The sequence below is a fragment of the Homarus americanus genome, unplaced genomic scaffold (assembly GCF_018991925.1).
Source record: "Homarus americanus isolate GMGI-L3 unplaced genomic scaffold, GMGI_Hamer_2.0 scaffold30768, whole genome shotgun sequence".
Classification (NCBI taxonomy): Eukaryota; Metazoa; Arthropoda; class Malacostraca; order Decapoda; family Nephropidae; genus Homarus; species Homarus americanus.
This window is the reverse complement of record NW_024746690.1, coordinates 541,514-556,180: the sequence shown is the minus strand read 5'-3', so window position 1 is coordinate 556,180 and position 14,667 is coordinate 541,514. Positions and strand designations below refer to the sequence as shown.

The 14,667-nt window shown below is 35.5% G+C and overlaps 1 protein-coding gene across 2 annotated transcripts; it reads right to left on the bottom strand.

The window, feature by feature from the left end:
* Positions 1-4,792: 4,792 nt before the first annotated feature.
* On the bottom strand, positions 4,793-14,351 carry LOC121879384 (vacuolar protein sorting-associated protein 52 homolog). Of its 2 annotated transcripts, XM_042385993.1 has the most exons (15): positions 14,221-14,340; positions 13,101-13,167; positions 12,770-12,921; positions 12,337-12,429; positions 11,886-12,061; positions 10,948-11,045; positions 10,459-10,612; positions 9,732-9,864; positions 9,184-9,372; positions 8,441-8,596; positions 7,992-8,146; positions 7,787-7,874; positions 6,892-7,095; positions 6,570-6,747; positions 4,793-5,872 (listed from the first exon to the last, which is right to left on the bottom strand). In XM_042385993.1, the coding sequence occupies exons 3-15, from the start codon at positions 12,905-12,907 to the stop codon at positions 5,607-5,609; spliced, it is 2,028 nt and encodes a 675-aa protein (XP_042241927.1). In that variant the 5' UTR covers positions 12,908-12,921; positions 13,101-13,167; positions 14,221-14,340; the 3' UTR covers positions 4,793-5,606. The 2 variants fall into 2 exon arrangements, with proteins under 2 accessions (XP_042241927.1, XP_042241926.1); XM_042385992.1 differs by lacking the exon at positions 13,101-13,167 and having other exon boundaries at positions 14,221-14,351.
* Positions 14,352-14,667: the final 316 nt, after the last annotated feature.

Here is a 14,667-nt window from a genome sequence, read left to right as displayed (position 1 = left end):
CTTTTGTGTTGCATTAGAAACTTGAGGTTCTTACTCTGACCTGAAGTGATCAATATATTTATTTTACATAAAATCTGTTGAAGCTGTATCATGAAATTTTTGTTTTATATCAGGTAGGTGTTGATGCATGAAATAGGAGATTACAATTGTTTTCAGTTTTCTATTTTATGCAAAAATATAGAAGTGACATGGGTCAAATTGTTGAACATCATTGGGGATATGATACCAGTACAGTGCTATATAACTGTGTTTTCTGTTTGTTCATATGAGGGATGTGCAGCCATTTTCAGCTGAGTCACTTAATAAATCATGACATGTGCTGTGTGCCAGAAGTTTAAAGCCCCGTCCACACAATCGAGCAGTGCCTGGCGGGCACGCGTTAAATGCCCGTTATCGGGCAAAATTGGCGGGCAAACCATCTGAGTGCCTGTGCCCGTCGTTGAGCGAAATCATGGTCCGCCTGCCTGGTGGTTTGCTGCCGGATATGGAGCGACGACTCTGTATTATGTAATGAGGACATTCGTGTGTTCTTCGTTCCTGTCGCTCTCCTCACTCTAGTCCCATAGCTTCCTGTTTATGCATATCATAATTCTAACATTATTCAATTAATTTTTATGTACTACAAATCTCACCTGCAAGTAATCTTCCTTGAGTACTTCATACGTGGCTTGACAAGTTGCAGGCATTAATTATGGGAGATAAACTGTTTTGATATTCTCGTTCTATACTGAAGTGATGTGTAGATGCACCTCTGCAGATGTACTCTCCCTCATATTGGTATCCTGTTTTTTTATATATGGTTTCACTTTCACTAGAAGTTTGTAAAAGGTGTTGGGGTCCATTCTCATGTAATTGGTGAAGTCTTGCTCATGTCCATCTTGCAGTTCACGTAAAATTGTGGCATGACTTCCCAATACTTTTCTTCGACCTAACCACTCTTTGCACCATTCCCTTTTCTGCATTTGGTTCTTGTTTTTGCACATAGCAGCAATTATTATAGTACACAACGCTATGCTCTTCGCTTTAACTGTCCAGCGATTATTCCTGCGACACACCATGGTGATCGTACCGCACCCGCCACTGCCGACCACCTACTAGCTACCGGCGCCCGACTATGACTGCTGCCAACCACCCCCGTGTGTACAACACCACACAGGCTGCACTGCTCGATCGTGTGGACGGGGCTTTACAGTACATAACCCTGCTATCCAGTTTCATGCAACCTATGAGAGACAGGCACTAGTAATTTGGGCACTAGTAACATGGTATTTTGCCGGTAACAAAAAACAGATTGAGCAATTAGCTATTTATTATCTGCCATTCTTCACTAAAAATCTCAGGAACTAAATTGAATTGATTTGTGTAAAGCCTGGAACATATAATTTGATAGTGTTTTCTGTTCTGGGGTGATGTCACTGTTTTATAGTGTGTTTATTTTGGATGTGTGAAATAAGCATGACCCACATCAGTCAGATTTATGAGAACATTTGACCCTCAGGAAGGCATCACAAAAATCATCAGTTATTGGCACACTAATTTTATGAAACAATCTCACCATATATCACATATTGTACATTATATGTGTAAACTGTTGGGTGTTTTTAAGGTTTGTTTCAATTCTTAAAAAAAAGTACAGTATGAGACTTATAAACACAACACAATCTCAAAACTGGAGTTTCTTGAACTGTACTAACTTTGGCAACCCTGAATGATGCTCAAGCAAACCTTTCACTCATCTCACTTAATCATTTCTATTTTTTTTTTATTATATACAGCCTATCAGAGAATAAAGGCACAATTTTATAATTTCTCAAGGCAGGTACATAATCAAGAATGATATTAATACATATATAGTTTTCTTTGTCAGTACAGTAATGCCAAACCAGTACAAGAGTAAGGTACTGTAAATTAGCTGAGCTTCACTACATAGTGGTTATTGCCACAGTCGCCGGTCACATGGCCAAGTGAGAAAATATTGGGGTATTGTCTTTACATATCCAAAATGAACAGACTGTAGTACAGGTCTTGTGTTGGTCACCTACCGTAGTCATTTTACCACAGACTAAATGACAGAAGAATCATATTGTGCTGTTGCAGACAAATTCCCTGGACACTAGGCAGTATCTGGCATGTAACTACAGTACTGTACTTGAGGATTGTTAGGTGAAAGAGATTTTAATTTTTACACATTTCTCGGGTTTTTCTTTGTGTTATGGAATGTTTTCCATTTTGTGGTTCTGACATAAAATGTGATGAAAAGCAGCATTATTAGATATAAATCAATCATATATATGACCCAGAAGTTGATGCCAGATATTGCTGACTTATATTAAAGTCCAACTCCTTCACACAGGTAGTCCCCGATTTACAGATCTTTGATTAAAAAAAAAAAAATATGGAATTATGAAAAACAAAATCTTCCCATGCTGTGATTTACAAATGAAAACCCCCTGAAGTTTTTTTTTTTTTGGCCCTTATTTAATAATGAGATGCATAATTCATCTAGTTTTATTATTATTATTATTACTGTATTATTACTAGTATGCCTACTTATTTCAGAATTCTCTAACACTCACAGTGTTATTAGTCTACAAATAAGCTTTCAATGTGTCATCATTCTCCTACAATCACCATACTGTATAACATACTCATCCAAACCATGTGAGGACACATAAACTTGTCACTCTCACCACCACACGGAGTCACTGATCCAGATGTCAGATTATCCAATTTCCCCTCATATCCTTTCATGTGATATGCAGCAGATTAAGTGAAAGATAATTATCCTGTATTCTTTAAGTTCATATGCTAATAGGTATAAGAGAAAAGTGTTTATTATTGGCATAAAATCAGTAGTGTTCATCTAAAATTTTCATTACCGTAACAATGAGCTTTGTACCATTTTAATATTTTTCCTTCGTAAAATGTATCTCGGCTTTCATAATGGGAGTCTGTGGGAGGATCTGCTTCCTCTTACAAAAACTCAATTTATGGAAGGGTTTTCTGGTACAGAACCATTTTGTAAATCAAGGAATGCTTGTACATGACAATTAGTTGAACACACACTAATTTTGATTAAATGTTTCTCTCATGTTTTTATTATTTAATATTATAACTTACCAGAAAAATATACAGGTACAATAATATTTTCTTATTTTAATATATAAATACTGTACAGTACAGTACATCAAATAATTAGCAAAAAAAATAAATCAAATTCTCAGCATTTGGTCATCATAAAACTCATGTTAGGTGTTTATTGCATACGTCATAAGATCCTTGACTGTAAAAGCCCAGATGGACTCCTGAATAACATGATTTTAGATGTATAGTATTAGCCTCTGTTAGTATGAAATGTCTCCCTTTGTTGACTCAAGTGAAACATCCCTTTAATGGACCTCAATCTAACGAATATACAGTAGTCCGTTATATGCAGGTTTTACATGTAACGGACCTCGATTTACCGGACAATCCCCTCCTGTATAGTCCGTTATATGGAGGTTTCACTGTACAGTATTAGATTCTGCAGCTTGACACCATGGAATGCAATCTCCTTTCATGGTGGGGAATGTAAATGCCATTATGACGACACAAGAGTGACTTAAATTGGTTGTCAACCTTGTAGAGTTAGTGTGGAGGATGGGAGAGACCATGAGAGTGTCGGCCAAGTGGTTCTTGGCTGGGGAAAGAAGAGAGTAAGAAACAAATCATAAGCTTAGTTATTTCTTGAGGGCAGGGAGAAAGCTGGAAAATTACTCTTCTTTGATAATGATTATTGGTAAGTTTGGAAAAGCAGGCATATAGCAGTCAACACATGTCAACAGTTCAGATTGTTTTTCTTTGTTGATGCATCATGAGCTCTTAAGTATACACTATCATGAAACATTAATCTGCAGTATATTGTGATGTGGTATACAGTATTGTACTCAATTTTGTGCAGTTTTGAAGTTCCTAGTCCTCCATATACAGTACCAACATTTTCTACCTTAGAATGGAGGGCATTTTGTCAGTTTAGAGACCAGTTTTAAACGTGTAAGTAACTTGTTCCCTAAAATGGTGTATCGCAGTACCAAGCCCTTTCTATTACAAAATTATGACCACAAAGTAGATGGTGCAGCTGACCTCTCGACCTGTATTACGGCAGTTGGGAAACTAGCATTTTTAAATTCTTAAACAGGAGTGGAATAAGACTGACAAAAATTCTATGATTTTTTGTTTTGTTTCAGTGATCTTGAATTATAATTTTTTAAATACGGTATAGAATTTAATTAATTTAAATTTTACAAGGTATGATTAGTGGAAAATAAGATTGTATAGTGTTATCTATCAGGGTTCAAATTGAATATGTGATTATATTTATAAATATTTCAACTAATCAGCTTTGTTTGGTAAATGTAAGCTTTCAGGATCAGAAATTTTAATTAGATGCTTCATGTTGCATAACTATCAGTTTATATTGGAGTTGTAAGATTTTATGACATGTAACTACAAGGCAAGACCTTAAATTCTAAGAAAAAATAAATATTCTTCCATTGATAGTTTTTTGTAAACAACCTCACCTAACCTCAAGCAGTCCAAGAGAACATAATACAGTGTTTACATTATATTTACTGTGACTGAAGTGTTTAAAAACTTAGCAACACAGACCTGTTGACATATGTTATCCATGTAAAATTTAACGACTGCTAATTGCCTTAGAAAATTTTACCTCACTCCATTTTCTGTTGTTACTTTCCATTCATTCTAGATTAATTAGACAACAACACACTATGTAATTGTCTCAACATTACCAGGATATGCTGTGTTGTAAAGTATGTTGACATTTATTTATTTAAAGTTTGTGATGCAAAGTACTTTCTAAATGTATCTGATATACTATATACTGTACAGTACTCAGAAGAAACTTTATACAGTAGTAGTTTACAGTGTGCATGTGAAAAACTGTGCAGTAGTATTGTGAATTTTATAGTTTTTATTTTTATTTTTTGTGTGTGTGTTTTATTATACTGTACAGGTAATACTGTAGTTTACAATGGACAGTGTGGAAATCTATTAAGTGAATTTTTTTTTTCATTATTTTTGCATTGTTTATTCAGCTGCTGTGTTTGATGGCACTTACTTTGGTTGAGAAGTGGAGGATTTTGTCCTGGGTTATAAATTTGTCAAGTTATCTACCCCGAACACAGCCTCGGAAGAAAATATTCACGGCGGTGTGGGACATTTCTTTTTGGTACTTTCTGCTCCTGTGAGTTAACAAGGTTGGTACGTCAACTGTGCTTCTTAAGTTGCGAGAGCTTTTAACCAAGAAGTTTAGATGTCAAAAGGTTTTAACAATTAAGTTTTTTCATACTACAGTATTTTATTTAGGAATTCTTGTGGACAACCTTTACATAATAGTGTAATATGTGCAACTTGGAATGCAACAGTAAAATCTGAGATTCATGTATGGAAAATATATTTTGTGATAAATGTAAAACTATCATGGTGCTGTACTGCCTATATGTTTATATATGTACCGTACTGTTTTCCCCCAAATTTCAATCACTGATTACTGTGAGTTATAATGATATATTTCCAAAAGATTTTTAACTTTGATTCTGAACAGTTTAAAAGGTTGGCTTATATTTTTTTGCTTCAACAATCAAATGATGTGAATTCACAATATCCCCTTTAATGTTCAAATTTTGGAAAGCCTGGTGAGCGAGGATACGGTTAAAAGTATGATGGGCTGTGATAAGGGTCTCAAGAGCTCGCTGTAGGACAACTGTCCCGGTGCGGAAGTTTGTGAAGCACTGCATCACCTCGTTGTTGAGACGCTCGACTGATTTTTTCCAGGTAGTTGAAAATGATCTAACTAGTGGCACAACTTTCTCTGAAATAAGATAAAATATTGGATTAATTTGTCACTACAATTATTTAGTTATGTTACAGTGTTTTGTGACTGTTCTAATACTATTTGCAATTTTTTCAACTTATAACAGTACAAAATTATGCTTGTTCTCGGCAACCAACATGGACACTACCTGGTGGTGAGGAGGCTTCAGTACTGGGTAGAACAAAGACAAGATCACCATCATCCCTTTAAAGGTTACAGTTTTGACGTCTTGTTATTAGGCAGAATAACAAACCCCCATACATAGGTAAATACTATACTAGCTTTTCCTGTGTATGAGTGAATGAATAGGATGGCTTGGATGATGCAAGATATTCTTCAAAAGTAGTTTGATGTTAATTTTGGTGTGGTGGTGATGGTTTGATATGTTTCAAGGGACAATTATGGCCGAGTATTTAGAGATTAGTGTGTGTGTGTGTGTGTGTGTGTGTGAAAATGAGAGTGAGAGAGAGCTTGTGGTAGATATTGGTTTCTTGTGTTTTAAGTTAACTACTATAGGGTTTAAATTACCCACAAACATCAGGTCTGTTCCTAGACTCCAGATAATTGAGTTTACTGAAGTTTGTTTTTAGTTTTATGGCACATCAAGAGGAAGGAAGTTTTGTTAACCTTTCTTCTGGCCATCCTCAGTGCTGGGAAATGAGTAGTGGGGAAAAAAATAACAGGAGAGACTCACTCTCATAATCTTTCAAGGCTTCTGTGTTGTTGTTGGCAATAAGATGATCTATTTCCCTCACAAACGTCAGCATGCCACCAAAGTGGGGTGCAAGCACTTCTTCGATATATTCTCCTGTACGTTGACCTAGTAATTCCTTCAAACGTTCACATTCACGGCTGTCTTCGCGAGTTTTCTCCTGAAAATTACATTAAAAAATATAGCGCTATGTATATAAAGCATTTATTACTGTACTGTAAATACAATGTAACACTACCTGAAAACCATGTACCTTATGGGCCATAATATTCAATAAGTGAAAAATAAATGGTTGTCAACTTACAGAGAGCACAGTTAGCATCATGTCATAATTATTGATCAGGAAAATGAGTTGATCCTTGCGATTATGAAAGACAGCAGCCATCTTAAGTATAACTTTCTCTACTTCATCTTGAAGCTGCAACATGAGAGTATCTACACCCTCCAGTGGGAACTTTTCATGTAGAACCATTACTGCACCACTAAATTCTGCATATCGTCGCGTGATCTATAAATAAATTAAATCATTAACCAAGATTTTCGATAACGTGACTGAAAGGAGTTTGTTGTCTCTTAAAAATGTGATACAAAGCATGCATGATATGGAGGTAGCTGATGATTGAAGATTAAAAAAACAACAAAGTAGTTGAAAGACTTGAAGATTGAGGATTGACATACAGGTATCTTTAAAACAAAAGAAAGTGATGGAAGAATTGAGGAGGATGAGTAAAAAGTAAATTCCTGGCGATTTGAAAAAAAATCTCAAATTTTGAGGTGTTCAGGGTAGGAAGAGAGGGAAAAGGTCACTTACAACATGAACTAATTGGCAAAAGGGTTCTTATTATCTAGACATATATTATTGGGGTACACTAAAGGAATAACAGAAGATTACAAAAAGAAAACAAGAATTGTGAAGAACATTACTCCTCATAGAAGACTAACTAACTGATCAAAGGGAACAGTGAGAAGTATTCATCTAATATGGAAGTTTTGATTCTCTTTGCTTCATATAACATGAATGGAGAATGATTCAATTAATTTTAGGTGAAAGGAAGGGAGCAGATTGTACAGCATAATTATTGAGTTTTCTTAGTGGCTAATCTTCAGGTGAAATAAGCTGGGGTGTCTAATCTTTAGGTGGTCCCAAAGATGTGAGTTCATGACATACAAACACACTGTACTGTTTGTGGTTTACTTACATAATGAGGCCGCATGTCCAGAGCTGCCATTTTGGATGGGTCACACTCCTGAATGCTTTGTATGTTCGTCTTCACTACATACTCAAACCTGTACATAACAGAAAGATTTGTAAAACAACTATTGCATCCTACAGACATCTTACAATAAATGTTAAGGAAAACACTGTAACGAACTTCATCCATCAGTTCTACATTTACAACTTACCTTGGCCATATCATGTGAAGCAATTGTTCCCAATGATTATCTAAAGCAGGAACTGCCCTTTTGTGGCACAGAAGTCGGTACTGATGAATGAGATGTGCACACAGATACAATGCTATAGAGTCGTAGCATCCCATAACCACACCACACACCTCTTTCTGCAAATTGATGTAATCGCTATATATAGTAAATCAGACAAATGGAGGACTCGAGTCACTTTGAATTTTGCATGGCCATTTGATCAACGCAACTGTGAATCATGACATGCAATCTCATCATTTGGTGGTAATAAAAGTGTGTAACTGCAAAATAAAGCAAATAAGAGAAAACGAGTGTGTGTATGTGTGTTTAATTATTATTACATTTCACTTTATTATATTTAATCTAATTTGTTTTTATATGAAAGTCTTAGGCATTTTAGGCAATTGTAATTGAATACAAAAGAAACAAACCTGAACATGTTGGAGCGTTTTGCCCATCACAGTCATGAACAGCTTTAACGCATCACTGTCTCGTACCATGAAGAACTCGGTGAGAAAGATATACTCTCGACACCCGTTGTCCATCAGTGCATATTGTTGACTTCTGAACAGCACCTCAAATGCATACTGTGGGAACAGTATTTCAGAATTAGGCAATACTTTACAAATCCCTGTTGAAATGTTGAGGTGGAAGTGGAAGAGTGACAATAGATGACAGGAATAAGCAGGGTAGGGTATGTATGATTGAAGGAAAGGTGTACCAAAGGAATGGTAACAAGCATACTGTATATAGTTTCTCTGTACAGTATTTAGGAAAAGTTAATAAGTATAAATGTGAAAATGATTGACGAACATGTCTGTTGGGCATAGCAGGAAAAGTGTATGCTGGAGGTTTTACTGAGGGGGCAATTGCAAGAAAAACAAAGATACTAGAAGAAAAGTTTGGTTTCATAAAAGGATGAGAATTAATGATTAATTTCTAATGTTAATGAATAGGTATGAAAACTTTCTAGAGAAGGGGTAGAATTTGTTTGGCATTTAAAGACTGAAAACACACATGATAAAGCAGATGGAACAGACTTGTAGGAAATATTGAAAATGTATGTGGAATAAGGATGATCTCTTGCATACATATATGCAAGTTGATTTAGGACCATTCAGTACTATACAGTATATCCATTGGCATCTGTCTGGGGTATAAAAACTCTTCCAACCTTGGTTTCACTCTTGCCAGCAGTGTGAGGTACAATAATATCCTGAATAAGGCCAGCTGGAGAAAGCACTGAGTCTCGAGTACCCAGTGTAAACACGGTCCCTCGACTCTTTAGGCTTTTTGTGAAGAAGCTGTTGGCGCGTGAGTCTTCCACACCCATGAGGTCATCACGAGTCACTCCTTCCTCATACTGTAAAGGTATTATTCAATCATATGTAAATGAGAAAGATATGCCATGATTAAAGTGATTACGTACAACTCTTGGTCATGATAAAGCCAACTTCAATTCTTAAAAGTATTTACTATATGCTTCTAGTACAAATGTAATGGAGAAACTTTAAAATGTTTAGACAAAATGCCACTGGTAAGTTACAACGTACAACATTCTTCTTAAAAACATTTAATCTCTCGGCTTCTATAATAGTATTTGGTCTTCATGACTCTACCTCCCCATTGTTTATACAGTACCAGACTCTGATTTAGTTTCCTCCAATTATGAAATATTAGATATAACATAGCCGGGTCAGGTACTAATAGTGTGGAACAAACCTGCAACTTCCACAGTTGTTTTGTGTAAGACTGGAAGTATGAGTTGTAGACTTTGCTCATTGTTTCCACATACTCGTCGTGAATTTCTGCGGCTATTGTTCTTGCATGTAGGAGCAGGAACTCAAAGAAAAACCTGAAAAACGGTAAATATCAGATACAACTATAGAAGACGCCTAGTACATTACAGTAACAAGAATATCCAAAAAAAAATATACAGTAATTCCCATATTATTTAAGTTACGTATTGAAGTACATGGCACAGATTGAAGGAAGTATCACAGTAACAGAATATATAGGAAATAAAAAAGGTCATGTGGTTGGTGATGTGGAGGACTAGTGATGTACAGTATATGATTGGTGATGCAGATGGTTGGTGATGTAGATGGTTGGTGGTGTAAATATTTCTTGGTGAAGATGGCTGATGATGCAAATGGTTAATGTTTGGGGACACCACTTGATAATTAATCTAACCATATCTGCCTACAGTACATGAGGCATAAACAACACTGACTGACTTCATCTTTCTTAACCTAATGCCATCATGAGCAAAAGCTACATGAGGAGATATGAATGTGAAAAAAGTCTTAATTATATTGTTCGTAAAATGAATTTTTGTGGATGGTAAATTTTTTAAGGTTAAATGAGATGGTTACAGAATATACAATACAAAAGCAATAATGTACAGTATACGTCCCAGAAAGTAATAAAACAAAGAATTAGTACTTACTTGTGCTTAATCATTGCATTTTGTGGTATCTGGTAGTTGGAGAGAGGTTTGCGGAACTGGTAAACCTTCTGCAGTAAGTAGTCTCGAATTTTACTTACTGCTTTTACTGTGAGTTTATCTACAATATCTTGAACATCTTGACAGGAATGGGCATCTGAAGAAATGGAATTTATTTTTAGCTAAAAATCATATGTCATCATCATTGCAGAATTTTCTTTTTACATGAAAGAAGTAATGAAGATAAAGAGGATTATCACCTTACTTAGTGGGGCCTTGTTATAGAAGGGGAGTAACAAGGCAGAATACATACTTTTTACAAGAGTAATAATAAATGAATAAAAATGAATGAAGAGAGACTGTGGATATACAGGTACAAGTATGTAGTGCTGTACAGTACAGTATATGTATTTGTTCATGTTTCCATTCACTTGCATTAAGTAAGAAATGGATTGAAAGATGACTGTATACATAAATATAAACAGCACTGACCTCTAAAATTTTGTTCCTTGATAAACTTGCTCTTCTCATTGAGCGCCTTAAGCTGCTGCATGAACAACTCGTCAGTTACCGGGGTACTGAGTATGTGGCTGATGTAAACACAAAAGCAAAAATTATACAATAGTCTCGATAAAAAATGAAAAATTCAGTATACCCGTACCCAGTTTTGACAGCTGGTATAATATTACATAACTAAACCTTACATATTTATTCCTGAAGATATTAGGTAATACCTGTACTGTATAAAGAAAGCTGCCAGATAATACATAATCTATCCCATATTTTCTAGAGACCAAATCTAATATTCACAGCTAAAACCTAAAAAATATCATCATAAAATTTCACAGTCCAAAATTAATGGCATCATGAAGGATGGGGATTTTGTATTCATATCAAAGACTATGAGTTTAAGGTCACACTTACTGTCTGGGTGAGTGTAAGCTTGATTACCAAGGAACTATAAACTTACCACCGATTCTTATAACAATTTACAAAATGTCAATCCACACAATTTGGACTGATGGCAAGTTTCCCTAAAAAAATTAATGGAAGCCAGATTTGATCTCTAATTAAAACACAGTACAGTACAGCTCCTCCCCGACTTACGACGGGGTTAGGGACCCAAATCTAGGTCGTAAGTCGAAAATGCTTAAATAATATATAAAAAATCTAAAATGGGTTTCTCTTTTTCTTCTCAGCACCACAAAACTCTCACTTTTAAGTTTGCCAGCCATTTTAAAGTGAATTACAAACGAAAATTTTGTCAGTACACAGTGCAATCACTGATGTCGGGACTCGAAAATACGTAATTTGACAAAATTTTGTTACGACGGAGGCAGGTCGTAAGTGCGGGTGGTCGTAAGTCGAGTAGGTTTTAAGTTGAGTAGGTTGTAAGTCGGGGAGGAGCTGTATTACCAAAGCAGCCTTACTGAATCATAACTTCCGGGACCATGAGTTGATCAATGAACCCGGACATCTCGGAATGAACTTGCTTCCTGTTGGTCAGTTGGACGTTGATTGTGGCTGACTGCTCTTGGAGAGACTGTATCTCCTTACTAATTGTGGATAAGTGAGTCAGGAAGCCTTCCAGCATACCTTGCATATTCTAGGAGATGTAAAAAACACGTTATGCTTTTATAAGACGAATAAAAGGGAATGGACATTTAGCTTCATTTATACAGGGATGATGAGAAACAGCTGACTGCAACATGTAGCAGTTTCTGTATAAAATGCGGAACATACAGTATAGTGTTACCTATCTTACAGCAGGCACTTAGATTACTCCTGAAATAATATAAATCAATACTGTACATAACATTATAGAAACAATATATTGCAAAAATTTTGCATTCCATCAGAATAACGAATATTTGTACTTACTTCTAGTATAGAGTCACATTCTGTTATTTGATGATGCAATGTAGCTATGTTCTGTGCCTTGTTGATGTAATCCTGAATGCTTAGATTTTCAAGCTGGAACACAAAGAAGACTTAAATGTACTTAAAGCTTAAATACCCTACTTTGATTGACAGACTTTTATGATTACTGCACATCAAAAAGAAGGCTTCCCAGTACCTTAATTAAAAAATATTTTCCACATTATTGATATTTTTCAAGTATTAACTCCAGTTCTAAGCATTATATACATTAAATTTATATACAGTGCACATTACTAAATATTTTTTGATGCCTTAAACACCCTGCCAAGTTGACATTTATATCTTGTTCATTATTCTATATTCACTGTTAATAATAAAGATATATTCTTAAAATATGGACTCTATATCATTCACAGGCTTTCTAATCCCTAACCTGTCGGAGTTCCTTTTCTACAGACTGGGAGTATTGTCTGAGGTCCGTTCCCGAGGTGAGAGCTTCACGGATCACATCATCTTCTAACTGGGCCTTAATGCTGGAGTCCACGTCCTCGCTGCCTCCTAGCCCCGACATCTTAGGTGTAGATTCTGAGATAAAAAAAGTATTCAATATTAAAACTGTATAATATAGAGAAAAGGAAACTGTACAGTATCATTTATTATATGTTACTGTATGCCTTTTCTTAAGTTGTCTTGATACTGTACCCTGTATTGGAATGTCTAGCAATACAGTACAGGTGTAATATATATTTTTGGTTAATCATTACCTGTACTGTACTGTACTTCGATTTTGTCTTGGCTTGCAGCTCCAACTGGATACACTGCTCAGTAATTCTGTGATATTCAAGAATGTGTTAGTGGTTAAATGTCAGTTCCATCTGCCCTTCATCCCCAGCCAATCAAAAATTTTTCTCCCTCGTACCTCCAAGCTGTCCAATGTCCCATCACTCCAGCTCAGTAGATGGGCAGGTAAATGCTATTACGTGTTATAGTTTTATCTCAGGAATGTGTAAATTTTTGTAGTGTTTATTTTCTTAGGTGTTGACAAAACCAGTACAAAATGTGACAGCAGAAATGAGAGATGTGCGTAGGCCTAAAGGTGATGTTTTAATTTAGGATTGCCGCCTTAACACTTGCTTTTTCTCCTGATGCAAAAGTTACATTCTTTCCTCCTTCACCACTGTTACCTATGCACCTTTTGTGCTGCAGCTGACAAAAACATGAATTTATGTCCGATTTTACCATATCTGTAAGATAATATCTGTCCAATAAAAAAGTTTTAACAGCTGTACAGTGATATTAGTCGGTAATTTTTTCATTCCGAACACAAATCTACGTCCACCAACAGCCTAGCAGCCATTTTAATTGTTATGTTGACTATTTCATACACATGAAAGCTTCTCAGTAATCATTTCATATCGAGGAATATCTCCAAATTTGACGCATGAATTATAAGATGAACCTACCTATTCTACCTAACCTGGACTACCTAACTCAGCTAGGCTAGGTTGGCTCACTTATCTGATAAATCATGTACTGTACAGGTAGTTCCTGAGTCTTCATGACGAAAATAACCGGAAAAAATACAAAAACATCAAATTTTCCTATTATTTTGAATACAGTATTCGTGAGGTAAGAAAATAATAGTTCCAGAGCATTACCAACATTCTAATACATATTAGGGACTGTATATTTGATTTTAGCTAGTAAGTATAATGGTTCACATAAATATGAACACTAGAATTTATATCGCATAATTGGGTGAGAGTTTACTTATAGTACTGAGAAATTGCTTATGAACACCACTAACACCATTAGGTTCTAGATCTTAAGGTGGCTCTCCTAGTATAAGGCATTATAGATGTGTAATTAATCAGTAAGACTCACTTTAGTGTTGAAATTCTAAATAAAAACGCATTTCGAACGGAATATAGTAATTTGTGGAAGTTTTAAGGATATGTTGACAGTAATCAGCTGACTGTGTGCCGCTGCCATGACCCACCATAACAAGCCCAGGTTATTGTACTGCAAATGGGACTCAATATTTTCTTGTATTTTTTCTTTGTAAATAAGTTGTCCAAACCAATTATAACCTAAATTATAAAATAGTCAAAGGATATTTTAGATTATTTTATGACTGGATGAAGTGTGGATGTGGTATTTATTTACTTTACCAGCTGAGGATCACACTAATGGTATAGAGTAGAATACGAATTTCAATAATGATGAAGATGTATCCTATAGAAGCACTTAGAATGTGTTGTAAAGTTGGCAATATCTCAAAGTTTGTCATCATGTACAGTCACCCAAGAAAGTCCTGTCGCGAACCATGAA

What these genes read in the sequence shown, in the direction of transcription:
- LOC121879384 (XM_042385992.1), bottom strand. Translation starts at nt 12,907, where the DNA reads ATGTCGGGGCTAGGAGGCAGCGAGGACGTGGACTCCAGCATTAAGGCC. An exon ending in TAGAAAAGGAACTCCGACAG is followed by an intron (nt 12,430 to 12,769) that starts GTTAGGGATTAG and finishes TTTGTGTTCCAG; the next exon opens with CTTGAAAATCTAAGCATTCA. An exon ending in AATGTGACTCTATACTAGAA is followed by an intron (nt 12,062 to 12,336) that starts GTAAGTACAAAT and finishes TACATCTCCTAG; the next exon opens with AATATGCAAGGTATGCTGGA.